The 17,231-nt window shown below is 45.3% G+C and overlaps 1 protein-coding gene across 1 annotated transcript; it reads left to right on the forward strand.

Moving 5' to 3' along the window:
• Positions 1-885: 885 nt before the first annotated feature.
• On the forward strand, positions 886-2,105 carry LOC133807038 (uncharacterized). The gene is made up of 2 exons (XM_062245167.1): positions 886-1,324; positions 1,436-2,105. The coding sequence occupies exons 1-2, from the start codon at positions 932-934 to the stop codon at positions 1,682-1,684; spliced, it is 642 nt and encodes a 213-aa protein (XP_062101151.1). The 5' UTR covers positions 886-931; the 3' UTR covers positions 1,685-2,105.
• The last annotated feature ends 15,126 nt before the right edge of the window (positions 2,106-17,231 follow it).

Below are 17,231 nucleotides of genomic sequence, written 5' to 3' on the forward strand. Positions count from 1 at the left end.
GGACAAAGAAAGCTGTGACCCTCGGGGCCCAATACGAGAAACTGGCGGGCTTGCCCCCCAGTGAAAAGGACTACCGCGTGCTCGTGACAGACGAGACGATGGTGGCCTGCACGCTGATCTTCCCAAATCAGACTCTGAACCTAAGGAGGTCCCGGGCGCTTCCCCCAGCTCGCGATACCAGACCTATCATCGTGGAGGAGGTCACAGGGGACGAAGATGAGGAGGACGAGGTTCCGCTTGTGAGGAACAGGAAGCGAGCGCTGGAGGTCGCCCAGAGAACGGACGAGGAGAGGATCCTGTCCGGAGCACCCGCGGGTCCTTCTGGCTAAGGTAACCCTTACATGTTTAGGAATTTAGATAGGGCCATTGCCGACCCCCGGCTAGCTAGGTTCAATCCCAGACAGCTCGTCCAACGTCATCGAAGTGATCCGGACCTGGATACAACCCTGCTTCACTGTGTCGACCAGCTCATGCTGGATTACCAAGATAGCCGACCTAGGGGTACCGTAGTAGTAGATAACACCCTAGCTTTTAGGTCGATCTTATTTGAGGAGTATGGGACCAACCTTCGGTCATGGCCATCACTCCGGAGGGGTGTCGTAGCTCCGGGGCTTAGGCAATATGTAGAAGAATCTAGCCCGGAACCAGAGTCGGATCCAGAACTTGCGCCAGCTCGGGAAATAATCGACTTAGATTCTCTCGCAGGAGCTCCGGGGCCGATGGTCGTAACCATAGGTTCTTCTTCTAGCTCGGGGGGTAGGATCCCTTTTTGTATATATACTTGAATTTCTCCTTGCTTTTGTTTTTGAATGGCTGTTAACTTGTGTACTAACCATATCTTTGTTTTGACAGAAGAGATGTCTCAACCCGACGGAGTCTGCGAGCTGCGTTCGCCGGGGGGAATCCCTCAGCCGGGGCCTCTGGGCCCAAAATGAAGAAGCCCCGGACCTTTAAGAAAACCGCCGGGACCCCGACCAAGTCTTCTGCAAAGGAGAAGGAGCAGCCCCCAGCCGGCCAGGTCGTGGGAACTGTTCCTTCGGCTGCTGGGGGGAGCAACATGCCCCCACCCCCTCCGCGAGCTCCGGCCCTCGTCCGGGATACAGGGGCGGAGCTCGGGACTTCGGCCATTTCAACCTCCGAGGTGCGTATCCCGGTTTATCCCCAGGACCTAGAGAAGATTCCAGAGGCCTTCCGGGGAACGGTGTATGAGTCGGCGAACTACGCCGTCAGCCACATATACAAGTTCAACGAGAAGGAGCTCAGGCCCATCGAAACCAGGAGCCCGGTGGGCGTGGTGGAGTCTTCATTGGGCATGGCCCTAACGGTAAGCTAACCTCAACCTTTTATGGTTTTTGATTATTACACCTCGCCCTGTTTTTCCTTCCTCCTTTCTCTTCTTTTTTTTTCTAAGGCATGTGCCTCTCCGTTTTCGCAGAGCGTCGTTGCCCTTCACCGGAGCATCGCCAGGACCAAGGCTCAGCTCGAGGAGATGAGGAGCGAGCACCAGGCGGTGGTGGCCAGCCACCAGACCTCCTTACAGGCGGCTACGGACGCTCTGGCGGCCGCGCAGGCCGAGCTGAAAGAGACTTGCCCCAAGCTTCAAGAGCTCGAGACCGCCCTTGCTACTTCGCGGGCAGACCTAGATACCGCGAAGGTTGAGGCCAAGGCCGCCCTGGCAGCCTAGCGGGCAACTTCAGATGCCGCCATGGAAGACATGTTCTACCATTGCTGGGCCTATAACCAGGACGCCGACTTCTCCTTCCTGGCAGCGGCCGTCTGAGAGCCCTTGCTGGAGAAGTTCAAAGCTTGCCTTGATAAAGAAGCGCCCTCCGAGGCTGGGGAAGGCTCCGGCGCAGCTGAGCAGGGCGAGACGGCGACCTCCAAGGGGCCAACTGGCGGAGCTTAGGGCCTTCCTCTTTGTGCCCTTTTCTTGAATATTTTAAAATTTTTCTGTGTAACTTCTGCATGAGGTGCTTACATCTCGAGACAATTTAACTATCAATTTTATTTTTAATTGATTTACTGCCCTTTGTCTCTACGCATTTAAGTTACTATTTTGAAAAACTTAGTTCGCGTTAATCTTTATCCATATCTCGAGCTCTTTAGGAAGAACAACGATCAATAGATTTAAATCAACTTCTAAGTTTTATGACCTGGTTATATCCAGGAACTTAATTTGAAAATTTAGTTCGTGTTTATTTTTATCAATATCTCGAGCTCTTTAGGAAGAACAACGATCAATAGATTTAAATCAACTTCTAAGTTTTATGACCTGGTTATATCCAGGAACTTAATTTGAAAACTTAGTTCGTGTTAATTTTTATCAATATCTCGAGCTCTTTAGGAAGAACAACGATCAATAGATTTAAATCAACTTCTAAGTTTTATAACCTGGTTAAATCCAGGATAGGACTTAGTTTGCGTTAATCCTTACCAATATCTCGCGTTTTTTAAGAAAAACAACGATCAATCGATATGAATCAACTTCTAAGTCATTAAGGCGACCTGGTTATATCCAGGTACCATATGCCCCCCAAGTAACTGGGAAATGGTCTTTCGTGGTTACTTTAGATTACACTTGAAAACATGTACAAATATAAACAAAAAGTTGATTCTCATTGCTTAATACATAAAAAATGGCCTTTTAGGCCTTACAAGCGAATCATTGATAATATCTCTTCCAATGGATGGCGTTCCAAGTCCGTGGGACTACCCCTCCATCAAGACGAGCTAAATTATAAGTTCCCTCCTTAATGACCTCGATGACTTGATATGGTCCTTCCCAGTTCGGTCCCAAGACTCCATCTTTGGGGTCCTTACTGGCCAAGAAAACTCTCCTGAGGACCAGGTCGCCAACGTTAAAGGCGCGATTTTTGACTTTTGAGTTGAAATAGCGGGTGATCTTCTGCTGATAATGGGCGAGCTGGAGTTACGAATCTTCTCGTCTTTCATCAACCAAGTCAAGGGATGCACACAGTAGCTCGTGGTTGCGGTCCTGGTCATAAGACTGTACCCTATGTGAAAGCACCTTAATTTCCACGGGGAGGATTGCTTCACTCCCAAAGGTCAGGGAGAAAGGAGTATGACCCGTAGGAGTTCGATGCGAGGTCCGGTATGCCCAGAGAACCTGGGGGAGCTGTTCTGGTCAGACTCCCTTCGCCTCGTCTAGTCTCTTCTTGAGGCTCGCCTTGAGAGTCTTGTTGACAGCCTCGACCTGGCCGTTCGCCTGTGGATAGGTCACGGAGGAGAAACTTTTTACAATTCCGTACCTTTCGCAAAATTCGGTAAACAGGTCGCTGTCGAATTGAGTCCCATTGTCGGAAACAATCTTCTTGGGCAGCCCAAATCGGCAGATAATGTTCTTAACCACGAAGTCCAGGACTTTTTTGGAAGTTATCATTGCCAAAGGTTCTGCCTCAGCCCACTTCGTAAAGTAGTCGATGGCCACCACGGCGTAGCGAACCCCGCCTTTTCCAGTAGGGAGGGCGCCAACCAAGTCAATCTCCCAAACTGCAAACGGCCATGGGGAAGAGATCAACTTCAGCTCGACTGGGGGAGCTCGGGAAGCAGTGGCGAATCGCTGGCACTTGTCACACTTTTTCACGTATGAGATCGAGTCTTTGGACAGAGTTGGCCAGTAATAACCTTGCCTCAGGACCTTTAAGGCCAAGCTTTGCCCCTAGTGTGATCTCCGCAAAAACCCTCATGCACCTCCTGCAGGATGGCCTGTGCTTCGCCTGGAAGAACACATCGTAGGAGAGGTAGGGAGTGCCCACGTCGGTATAACACCCCATCTACTATAGTATACCTGGGAGCTTGATACAGAACTCGCCGCGCATCATTACGCCCTTCAGGTAGCCTTTCCTCGACGAGATACTCAAGGATGGGAGTCATCCAAGTTGGCCTGGCGTCGATCATCTCGACCTCCGCCCTGGCTTCCTTTATACTTGGTTTCTCCAAGAATTCTACCAGCACTAACCCCAAGGTTTCCGTCTCCCCAGAGGTGGTGAGCTTGGCAAGAGCGTCTGCGTTGGCATTCTGCTCCCGAGGTATCTGTTCGATCAAACCTCGCCCGAACGCGGACAGCTCAACCTTCACCTTTGCCAGATAGGCGGCCATCTTGGGGCCTCGTGCTTGATACTCGCCCAGAACTTGGTTTACCACGAGCTGGGAGTCACTGAAGCACTGGACGGAGCTCGCCCTTAGCTCCTGGGTTATCCTTAGCCTTGCCAGCAAAGCTTCGTACTCGGCCTCGTTGTTGGAGGCCTTGAATCCGAACCTCAGCGTCGAGTGGAATCTATGTCCTTCAGGGAATATCAAAATGATTCCAGCCCCGGAGCCGTTCTCGTTGGATGAACCATCCACGAATATCCTCCACGATGCCTGGGCCGAGGCGACCTGGGGTGAGTCTTTGGCAGGATCCTCCCGGAATCCTGTGCACTCGGCTACAAAATCGGCCAGGGCCTGACTCTTTATAGCAGTTCGCGGAGTGTACAGAATCTCGAACTGACTGAGTTCGATTGTCCACTTTAACAAGCGTCCCGATGCTTCAAGTTTTTGCAAAACCTGCCTTAAAGGATGATCGGCCATGACGTGTATTGAGTGGGGCTGGAAGTACGGCCTGAGCTTTCGAGAGGCCGTGATAAGGCAGAACGCCAATTTCTCCATCAACGGGTACTGGGATTCAGCTCCGAGAAGTCTCTTGCTGATGTACTAGACTGGCTTCTGAATCCGGTCTTCTTCCTGGACCAATACAGCACTGGCTGCATCCTCCGTGACAGCCAGGTAGAGAAAAAGAGGCTCTCCTGCTTTTGGCTTGGACAGTACGGGTGGCTCGGCCAAATGTGCCTTCAGGTCGAGGAAAGCGCTTTCTCACTATTCTGTCCACTTGAACTTCTTATTTCCTCGGAGCAGGTTGTAGAACGGTAAACACTTATCGGTGGACTTGGAAATAAACCGATTGAGGGCTACCACTCTTCCTGTCAGGCCTTGGACATCTTTGCGCGACCTGAGTGAGGGAAGCTCGAGCAACGATCTGATCTTGTCGGGGTTCGCCTCGATTCCTCGGGTATTGACGATAAAACCCAAGAATTTTCCCGATGCGACTCCAAAAGTGCACTTCTGTGGATTTAGCCTCATGCCATACTCCCGTAGTATCTTGAAGCATTCCTCCAGATCGGAAACATGGTTATCGGCAGTCTTTCACTTGACTAGCATGTCATCAACGTACACTTCCATGTTTTTTTCGATCTGGTCTGCGAACATTCTATTCACCAACCTTTGATACGTAGCTCCGGCGTTCTTCAACCCGAAGGGCATGACCTTGGAACAATAAACGTTAGTCGGGGTCATGAAACTGGTGTGATCCTGGTCCGCCGGATTCATGGCAATCTGATTGTAGCCTGAGTATGCATCCATGAAGGACATGAGCTCGTGCCCCGCCGTGGCATCCACCAACTGGTCAATTCTTGGAAATGGGAAACAATCCTTGGGGCATGCTTTATTCAGGTCGGAGAATTCGATGCAGGTTTGCCATTTCCCGTTGGGCTTCAGGACCAGCACGGGGTTGGCGACCCAAATTGGAAACTTGGCTTCACGGATAAAGCCGCATTTTTTGAGCCGGGCTACCTCTTCCTCCAAGGCTTCAGCTCGGGTTGTTCCTAGGTGTCTCTGCTTCTGGGACTTCGCAGGAACGCTTTTATCCAGATGAAGTGTGTGCATGATGACACTTGGACTGATTCCTACCATGTCCTCGTGTGACCACGCAAACACATCCAGGTTATCCCGCAGAAATCTGATCAGCTCCGCCTTCCTCTCGCTGCAGAGGTTTTTTCCGAGCTTGACCATCCGTGATGGGTTCTGCAGATCAATGTTTACTTCCTCGAGCTCCTCAATAGCTTGGAGCTCGGATCTGTCCTCGCCTATTCGGGGGTCAATATCCTCACTTAAGACGACATTTTCCCCTTCGGCGCTTTGAGGTTTTTCAATCTCAGGACCAGCCAAGGGGTCTCGAGATTCCTCTTCACCACTTTGGATGGCCATTGCCAGCTGCCCGGGTTTCGATTTTCCCTTCATGGAAATGTTGTAGCATTCCCTGGCAGCGAGCTGATCGCCACAGACAGTGCATATTCCCGTGGAAGTAGGGAATTTCATCGCGAGGTGGCGGATGGAAGTGACGGCCTCAAAAGCTATGAGCGTAGGTCGTCCCAAAATTGCGTTGTATGCAACAGAGCAGTCGATGACCACAAACTCGAGGAGTTTTGATACTGTTCGAGGTCCTTCTCCCAGGGTGATCACCAGCTCGATCGTCCCTATGGCCGCCGATCCTTCTCTCGAAAAACCATACATCATCATGGAGGTCGCCTTCAGCTCGGTGACAGTCAAACCCATCTTTTCTAAAGTGGACCGGAATAGGAGGTTCACCGAGCTCCCATTGTCGATCAGCACTCTCCTAACCCTCCAATTAGCGAGCTGAACTGCTACGACCAGAGGGTCATTGTGCGGGAACTGGACATGGCCCGCATCATCTTCTATAACTCCAATCGCTGTTGCATTGGCAGGCGCTGCTCCGGGACGAACTCTTCTCCATTGTGCACCTTAAGTTCGTTCACGTACCACTTCTGGGCACCCTTGCTCGTGCCAGCCACATGCGGACCTCCAGAGATGGTGGATATCTCCCCTCCTACCACGGGAGGGGGGACGTCCTGATCTATCTGAGACCCGGGCTGACTGGCCGGGACTTCCGGAGCAGGTCGACTTGCTGGAACCCTGTTCCGCGCATACTGAGCCAAGGGGCCGGCTCGGATGAGAGTCTCAATCTCATCTTTCAGATTCCTACAATCATCAGTATTGTGGCCAACATCGTTGTGAAAACGGCAAAACTTGGAGGTATCTCTCTTCCCCTTCTGGTGCTTCAATGGCTCCGGCCTCTTCCAGGGGAGGCGAGTAGAGCTAGCTAGGAAGATATTCTCCCTAGACTGGGTGAGCTCTGTATAAGTCGCGTAGACGGGCTTGAACTTGTCTACGGACTTATTCTTCTTTTGGCCGTGCTGGCTGCCTTCACCATTCCCCTTTCTTTTGCCTCCACCAAGCTGGTTGTTCTATGTGACGTTTTGGGTCGCTGCCACGATCTCCGTCCCCACTCCAGCGGGCTGATCAGGGACCTGGCTGGTTCCTGCAGCTGAGGCTTCAGCTTCCTCCAAGTTGATCCATTCCTGGGCCCTGTTGAGGAATTCGTTAACCGAGCTGACTCCCTTTCTTTGTATATCTTTCCAGAGATCCCCTCCGACGAGGATTCCAGTTCTCATGGCCATGAGCTTGGAGCTATCATCCGCGTCTCTGGCCCGAGCAGCGACGTTCGCAAATCTGCTCAGGTAGGCCTTCAGAGTTTCGCCGGACTGCTGCCTCACGTTAGTCAGAGAGTCGGCCTGAACGCGGGCAGCCTGGGAGGCTCGGAATGCCCTTTGGAAGTCAGCCGAGAAAGTTTTCTAGGAGCTGATTGACTGTCTTTTGCCTTGCTTGAACCACTGCCTAGCCAGTCCAGTCAGTGTGGAAGGGAATATCAAGCATCTCAGCTCAGGGCCAATGTTGTGGGCCATCATCAGGGTGTTAAACATCCCCAGGTGATCCGACGCGTCTCCGTCCCCATTGAACTTGGACAGGTGCGGCATACGGAAACCAGGTGGGTAAGCCGTTGCTATGCTGGGGGCGAAGAGCTCCATCTCATCCCCTGAATCATATTCATCTTTTTCTTTTTCTGATAGGAGCTTCCTCATTAGCTCCTCCATCTGGGCCAGACGCTCGAGGGTTTGGTCCTGATGTCCTTGGTTATTCCGGGGCTGTTCAACAGCTTCGGATCCATTGTACATATTTGGTAGGTTATTGCCCCTCCTATCTTGAGATAGGTTTTTTGGGGCATTCCCGCCGTTACGTACTTCGGACAAGGCTCCTCCCGAGCGAGCATGGCTGTCTCTTCTTGCTGGCTCCCCTCTATGAGAGTTAAGGTGATCTCGCAGGTCGCCCCCCTGGGTGGCTTGTGGACTTTGGGCCGAGCTCAAACGCTGACGCAGGTCTCTGCCAGAAAGGTCACTCTGGCGACTGACGGTCCAGTAGCTCCTGTTAGAGAGACTTGGAATTCGCCTTTGGTGGTGAGGATCTGGGCTTTCCCTCGGTGCCCTGCTATGTCGGGGAGGTCCGGCTGATGGCGGGTTCCTCCTGCTACTTCCATAGGCTGGAATATCTTGGACGGGCCGAGGAGGAGATAGATATCTAATTGGAGACGGAGGATGCCTGACCGGAGAGGCGATCCTAGTTCCGTCAGGACGGATCAAATTAGGTGGGGGCCTTTCGGCCCTGCCAACCTGCGGGTCCCGCGCCTGGCGACCTGGATGAGGCGCAGGACAGCTATTGGGGACGGGCTGACGCTGCGAGCCCTCCTCGAACCTCCTTCTGGAATTTCCCCGAGCTCTCCTGGGCGCGCTCGAGGCTGGTTGGGAGCTAGGAGTCGATGTTCTGACCGAACGACTGTACTGCTGTTGTTCGGCCCTAGGCATTCTTTCGAAGTTTGCCTCTCGACGGTGCGACGAGGGAATGGAGTTAGTTGTCGGAAGTCTGTCCGAGCGGCTATGCCCGGACCGATTACCCCAGCGAGACTTGGGAGCCTCGCCTTGCTTCTCTCCGACGTTAACGTCGGTTGTGAGAGGGGGTAGCCGGGTCAGCACATCCTTGATCTACATGTTAGCTATTGCTAGCTGGCTCCTCAGTTGAGCATTCTCCATCTCCACCGCAGTGTAATAACATGGGTTCAGATTAGGTGGCCGGGGCGCCGAACTTCCAGTATCATCTTGGCCCACCGGCTGCTTGCCGGGCCGCTGTTGGACTTCAGGAATTTGTTCACCAGGGATGGCAGTATGATGAGCCTCCTGCCCATCATGTTGTTCCATCTCATTACCGTGTCTGGATCGGGTAGTCACCATAGTTGGATTGCGACAGCACTAATTGATCTTGCTCTCAATGAAAGCACCAAACTGTTGACGCGGTTATTCGCCAACAAGTAATTAAGAAAAGAAGAGAAATAGATTAGTGCTCAAGTTGAACCGAAACAGATAAATGATCTTAGAAAATGAAATGGTGACTCAAAATACGTTTTTTAAGTGGTTCAAAGGCTAAAATCCTTCTACTCCACTAGTCAGTATTATTGCTATATACTGCATGTTTGATTACAGGGTATTTCTTACAATATAGCATCCAACCTCTATTAACTCCCAAGGTCTCCATATTTATAGGAGAAGGCACCTAGGAGTTGGTAAGAAGGTCATCCCGTAACCTTCTTACCTATCATGTCAACTCTGTGACATTCATGATTAATTCATAAACCTGACACATAAGTGTGGTCAAATCAATAAGTAAGGGGATAATGGGCCGCACGGCCCAACCCAATCGTGGGTGTCTGAATACGCACGTTCCTGCTGCGTGTCCGAGAAATTAGGGGTATATCAGACACGTGATATCTGATATATGCACGTTTATCTTGCGTAATTGACTTTATAAAAGGTCACAGCCTCCAACTCCAGCTCGTACCACGAGCTGGATGCTTACCACGACCTGTGGCCTTCAGAGTCCAGACTCAGTCCTTGAGCAATCTTGGCGAACCCTTAGGTTACCTCGAGCTAAGGAGGTAGGACCTTACGATGGCAGCTCCGGTCTTGGGGATGTCCATGTGGTAGTCATGATTAGGCCGTATCTCAGCTCGCTAATCAGCCCGTGGGAAAATCAGGGCGTACACTTATCTTTATTGTTTAATACTTAAAATAACTCTGTATTTTCTCTTTTAAACATTAAAGTACCGCTTAGTTTGGTCAAGTTATGATTATCCACTGCACGAGCTTAATCATAACTTTGTGAGTGTAACCCATTATTTCGGAGTTCATGACTTAACTTAGAACATGCCGCCTTAGGGTCGGTCAAGCCTAAAATACATCATTAGTTCCTATCTATGTAAGAAATACAACATTGCTATTAATATGTCCAGACACCTTCTTTAGGGGGACGAAAACAAAGCCGCCGCGAGGCGCTATTCATATCTCACGGTGTTATATTAATAATGGAGACCATGAGTTATGTTTGAGATATCAACCCTCTCCCACTCACTATTTTGAAATAAGTGTTTTTAACCTAATTAATTCCAAATTAATTACAGTTTCTTTAAACTTTATGAACATAATTAAAATTGGAAAGAAAGCGAGTTTCTAGGTGCATATCCAATTTTAAATTACCAATCATGTTCATCTAAACTTTACTAAAAAAGAACACTTTTAAAATAAAGTTGGTTTAAATAAATTAAGTCATAAAGACTTAAAAATTGGTGTGATATTTTACCAAGTTTTCAAAATAAAACTAAGTAATTTACATGCAATTAATTTCACAAAACAATTCATATAAACATATAGGACAATCTTAATAATCATATTTCTACTAATGAGATGCATGATTATGACTGTGTGGGTTTTCATGTATGGCATACAATGCATGAACATGTTATCAATCACATTAATCACATGAAAATAATTATTTAAATAAATAAATAAATAATAAATGTTGAACCGGGTGCTTTTGGGTATTTCTAATTTTACAACCACTTTATAAAATTAAAATAAATAAAATAAAACTGCCTTGATCTCCATCGGGCTTCTTTACTTTACTGTCGGTAGGATATGTGGCATTGTCGGTCCAGAATAATAATAAGAAAACAATTTTCTAATTATTTTTTATTAATTAAAACAAACTTTTAAATAATCATTATTTTTATTTTTCTTTTTAAATAAAACAACTTTTAATTAAAACTGAAATGAATTTAAATTAAAATATGTTATTTTGAAAAAATAAATTTTAAATAAGATATTCAAAAAAGTTTGTTAAGACAACAAAAATATCTCATTATTTAAATATCAAATTTCAAAAATAGGATATTTAAACATTTTAATTTTTTTTTTAAAAAATAACAGATTAATTTCAGGATCTGACAAGCCAAGAACAGGATCCTTCATCATGGCTTCCTTCAAACTTCGGAATGCTTCAGCACACTTGTCAGTCCACGCCCAGTTGGTTTTTATTGATCAAATAAGAGATTATACGCAGCGGAACAACAATCAAATTGTTAGATTAATCCTATAAGATTTCTAGATCTACTTCTTCACATGCATATATATATATATATTGAATCAAGGACATGAACAGAAAAATTACCTCAGGTCCTTCCTTGCTGCTATCTTTTCGTATGGCTAAATCCTCGAGATCTCACACCAATATCTTCCAAAATGTTCTCAGGCATACAAAGAACGAGTGTGGGCTCGCTATACAAATAATAGGCAATAACTATTTATTAGATGTTCTCAACACATGAGATCTGATAAAGTTTGGACCTAGGTTTTGTGAAGAACAATGACTTTAGTTTTTGTCACTGTTCTTTTTTTTCTGAGAGAGATTCCTAGATATTTTTCTATCCCTGAAAAGTTACCTTCTGTGAAAAACTGATATCCAATATTTAATAATATCCAATATATTAAAATATTTGTTATTTTAAACAAATTCAAAATAACTTATCAGTTATCAAATTTTTGTTTAAATAATAATATTTTAATCATATTAAAATATCTCATTATTTATTTAATATTTAAATAACTAAAATTGTGGAATCAAGAGACTGAGTAAACTCTCTTATGCGTGTAGCACAGTGCATGTGCACTGTGCCACACGTGTACCACATGCCTGTGATGGCATGTGATTTTTCCCAATTTTTATTATTATTTAAATACCAAAAATCCCAAAAATAAATTAATTATATTTTTGTTAAATCAAATAATTAATTAATTACACATAATTAAACAATAATTATGTTTGTGTAACGCCCCAACTCCTGGGACCGTTACGGTGTGCCTTGTAAACAGTGCTAAACTTGCTAATCGAGTCATTTGGCCAAAATTGTGAACTAAGTATGATTAGCAGTTTAGGGATTAAAAACTTTGGTTAGGATATAACGTTTCACTAGAACGTTTAATATATACATTGGGATCCCAAAAATATAAATTTAAGAGTTTATTACAGAAAATATTTACAACAGGCCGTTCTAAGCTGCAAAACAGGGTTCAACCCTAGTTCCACTTTAAACCTCGGCCGTGGAGGACGAGCAGCTGCATATGTACACGTCATCACCTAAGCTCTCCAACTCAATGATGGTCCAGCTTCCTCTTGCCTTTACCTGCACCACGTAGCACCCGTGAGCCGAAGCCCAGCAAGAAAACATAACACTATACATAAACATTATCAAGTGATCATCATTATAATCACACTGAGCATAAAACTATCGAACCAATGAGTGAACATCACACGATTCAAGAGGGAGAGTGGCTGCTAGGTAAGCCACTAGCCTCCAAGCACATATTCCATTCATCGACCCTCGAGGTCGGTCTGGCATTAATGCTCTTTGAGTCATTCAATGCTGATGGTCAATTAGATCTAATCTCTGTTGGCTAGCGTGATCCACGCTATGGCCGTTCTGACTTATGAGTCAGCGCTATGTGACCAGTGTCCAGTATCACCGCCGAACTTGACTAATAAGTCACGGCTTCACAGCTGATACTAACTCCTTTGCCAATTCTGACTGATGAGTCAATGCAATGTGACCAGTGCCCAGTACCACTGCCGAACCTGACTAATGAGTCACAGCTTCACAGTTGATACTAGCGCCTTTGCCAAATCTGACTAATTAGTCAGTACCATGTACAAGTAAGCAATGCTACCAATATGTATCATATGCCAGTTATCCAAGAATAGGGCATTCAACATGCTTACTAAACAGTTGCTAGCATAATCATGATCATGCACAAACCCAGAGACTCAAGCTCTGACCAATCTCATATTCATCATTCATGACATGCGCTAATCATATGTTTCTCGTGCATCACATGCATCACACTTAATCACCCAGCACGCCTCAGTAATAATCATATGCAAATGGGCAAGATTGCCAGGCATTCATTATGCTATCAATGTTTACATTTAAACATCCAACATGCATCAGGAATAGCCATGCATGTCACACATAATAATCAACCGACATGCATCAATAATAACCATGCATGTCACACTCAATAATCAACCAACATGCATCAATAATAGCCATGCATGCCATACTCAATAATCAACCAACATGCATCATTAATAGCCATACATGTCACATATACACAGGGTGCAGTTTTCTTACCTCAGATTCGAGCTAGAACGATTTAAAGAGCGACCCTTGAGAACGATCAACCTTTAAGCCCTTAGCGGTCACCTAGTCATAACCAAATATAAAACCTCATCAAAATGAGTAATTAAGTTTCCATCACAAAAACACACTTTTGGGCAATTTTTCCCTTAAGGGCCGCGGCCTTACATGGACCATGCCGCGGCCCGCCCCCTGGCAGAGCCTCCTCCACCTTCCTCAAGCTAGGGCCGCGGCCCAACTTCGCACCAGCCATTTTTCTTCGTTTTTCCACTTCTAAAACCTTCCAAAAACCCATCCAAACATCTCCAAATCATCAAATCAAAGTTCCCAAACTTCCCAATGGTCCAAAACCTGAAGCTCAAACCAACCAAAAACTCAACAATTCACAAAGTCCAATTCTAAGCTTAAAAACTTTAGAAACTAAAAACTTCAAACTTAGATTACCTTTGATTGGGTTGTTTTCCGTTAAATCCTTCGATTAAGAAGCTTCTAATCTTTCCTAGGATCGTTATGCCTCGACCATCGCTTGATTCTGACTCCTAGAACTCGAGATTCCTTCAAAAAGGCTTCGAACGGTAAAATAAGCTATCGGGAAGGAAGAGAGAGATTTTCTAACGTATGTTCTTATCTGACAAGCTACTTCAAGCTTAAGTAATCTCAAATAAAACCTAAGGCTCGGGGTCCCGAAAACACCCCCGGGGACATTATAGTTAAAGCTTCCAGAATTCCATCCTGATCTCAAATATTCCCAATTTATCATCAAATAAACATTTCTATTACCCCAAAATTGACCCCGTTATGACAAAACCGCTAACTCATAATCTTGGTTGGTCTCATGCCGAATAGCTCGAATATATCTCCATAATAATAAAATCTCATTCACAAATTACAATATGCACCCAATTTACAAATATGCCATCAACATGCCAAATTACCAAAATGCCCTCATAACTATAAATACTCCCATATGCATGCATTTACCATCATATAATGATATAATTCACATGAACATGCATATAATTATTAAATAGCATAATAGATCAATTATGGCCCTCCCGGCCTCCTAATCAAAGTCCTAAACCTTATTAGGAAATTTGGGGCATTACAGTTTGATACATAGAAAAAATATTTTACTTATCACATAAGTCCTTTTTGCCCATTTTTTGTATTTGCCTTTGACAATGATTGTTTGAGCCATTTCGGGGACCATTGACCTATAACATTAAGCTCTAATAAATTGAAACTAAATAATTAAACTCTTTAATTATAATAGTTAATTTATTAATTATGATATTACTCCACTATAAATTCAGAATTGCACTCTTTATGTTATAGATATACTTTTACAGAAATCTTTTTCTTAAGTCGTCCATTGATATAACCATCTTAGAATAGTTCAACCCTCTAATTAATTAGTTCATAAATTAGATTGGAAGAATTACCATTTAACCTTTCTAATTTACTTCTTATTCCTTAAGTACCATTAATTCACTAGTGAATAATTAATCTATAATCTAATTATAGATTTGAGCTCAAAATCATTCAGTTCCAGAATTAACCCTTAAGGGAACTAATATACGACCTGTTAGGAAAGATTAGATTCCGTATTGTTGATACATGTTTCCAGTCATCCATGATATTAAATCTCCAAAACAAAATTCATTAGCCTCATTCTTTGAAGAGACCTTAACGAATGAATCAAAAGATTTAATAAACATGAACAGGAGTTCATGAACACTCAGGATTTAGGTTGATCTATAAATGATCATCAGTTATGATATGAATTACAAGTCTTTATTGTTAAATGGTTTTTGGATAAAGACTCTAATTCATATTGGTCCATGTCATATATAATCATATTATATAAAGCACATTTACCGAGATGTCTTTCCACATCAATAATCCGAATCTAGATTATTTGTATCATTATGATACTCAGTAAACCGTACTTACAACTCCAATTAAAGAATTCCATAACTTTAATTTGTTGTTGTTGACTATTTTTATTCATTCATGTGATCTTAATTCTCTCGTACTAATACAAGATCACATCCTCAATAATGAATATGGAATTTTTCTGATATTTTCAAAATTATTCAAACAATAATTTAACAATCTAAATATAACAATAATAATAAACTATTGTATTTATTTATTCATTAAAAAAATAAATGTATTTACATGCTTTTAGGACACACTCCTAACACACCCTTCTTCAACAGCTCGATCAAGGGTGTTGCTCTTCTTGAGTAGCCATCCACAAATCGTCTATAGTAGTTGGCTAGGCCCAGGAAAGAGCGTTGTTTTTTCACGTTTGTGGGGGCTTTCCATTCTTGGATAGCCTTCACCTTCTCCAGGTCCATACGAATTCGGCCACGTTCCACCACGTGGCCTAGGAACTTGATGCTCTCCTGTGCAAATGAGCATTTCTCGCGCTTCACATATAGCTGGTTCTCTCTCAACTTCTGAAACACTTGAGCCAAGTGCTCTTGATGTTCTTCAATCGTGGCGCTATTAACCATGATATCATCCAATTACACCCCCACGAACTTGTCTAGATACTCGTGGAATACCTGGTTCATCAGTGTGCAGAAAGTGGCAGGTGCATTCGTCAACCCAAACGACATTACTCGAAACTCAAATGCTCCATATCCAGTAACACACGTTGTCTTTGGTTCATCCCCATCCGCGATCCTCACCTGATAATAGCCCGATCTCAGGTCTAACTTTTTGAAATATTTGGCTCCACTTAGCTGGTCGAACAAATCAGCGATCAGAGGGATGGGGTAGGTGTTGCGAACTGTCACCTTGTTGAGAGCCCTATAATCAATGCACAGTCTCAAGCTCCCATCGTGTTTCTTCTGGAATAGCACAGGTGCGCCAAATGGCGCCTTCGACGGTCTGATGAAGCCTGCCTCCAATAACTCCTTTAGTTGTTTCCTCATCTCTTCTAGCTCAGGGGGTGCCATTCTGTAAGGCGCTTTTGTTGGAGGTTTCGCTCCCGATACCAGCTCTATCTGGTGATCAATCCCCCTTCTTGGTGGCAAGACTTTGGGGAGTTTATCTGGCATCACATCCCCATACATCTTCAAGACCCTCGTAATTTCTAGTGGAACAATCTCCTCCATTGTTTCTTCGAACACGGTGGGTACCGCTACATAAGTGGGCTCCTGCTTCTTCACACCCTTCTTGAACTGTAAAGCTGATAGAAGCTTCACACCAGAAGGTGGTTTCACCTTTGCAGGCAGCATTGAAGGAGTCTCTCCCATTATGAGCAAACTCCCAATGGCAGGAATTGGGATGGTACCTTTCTCGATTAGGAAGTCCATTCCCAAAACTACATCAAAGTCGTCCATATGGACCACCACTAAGTCAGTCTGCCCCTCCCACGTGTCGATCTTAACTTTTATGCCCTTAGCCACTCCAGTTGTGGCCAAGGCCTTCGAGTTGACCGCTTTCATGCGGCCTGCATCTTTCTCCAGTTCTAGCCCAATAGCTTGGCTTCGAGTTCTGAGATGAAGTTGTGGGTGGCGTCAGTATCAATCATCACTCTCTTGGCCGGTTTGTCGTTGATGGTGGCATCCCCGAACATTAGCCCCTTCCCCAGGGTCTTCTTCCCTTTTTCGCCATGCTTCTTGAGAGCATTCAACAGGCAGACAACGCCCATGTGCGCGTACTTTTCATCCTCCTCTTCTCCTTCGCGCTGTTCTTCTTGGCCAATGATGGCATTCAACTTGCCCCTGTAAGGGCAAACTGCTGACTTATGTGGTCCTTTGCAGAGCCAACAAGCTAGCGACTTCCTCCCTGCAGCAGCATCTGTACCGCTGGAAGAACTGGACTCTGTGGTCCTCTTCTCTCCCCCACTCTTGCCCTGCCATGGCTTCCCAGACTTCTTACTCCCAGCGCTACTTGAGCTGGTTGGAGGGGTAACCCTCTTCGGCAGGCTATTCAGCAGCAGCTTGAG

This window comes from Humulus lupulus, chromosome X, assembly GCF_963169125.1.
Source record: "Humulus lupulus chromosome X, drHumLupu1.1, whole genome shotgun sequence".
Classification (NCBI taxonomy): Eukaryota; Viridiplantae; Streptophyta; class Magnoliopsida; order Rosales; family Cannabaceae; genus Humulus; species Humulus lupulus.

Excerpts from the sequence above, each read along its gene's own strand:
- LOC133807038 (XM_062245167.1), top strand. The coding sequence starts at position 932 with ATGAAGAAGCCCCGGACCTTTAAGAAAACCGCCGGGACCCCGACCAAG. Across the intron at positions 1,325-1,435 it reads CATTGGGCATGGCCCTAACG|AGCGTCGTTGCCCTTCACCG; the intron begins GTAAGCTAACCT and ends CCGTTTTCGCAG.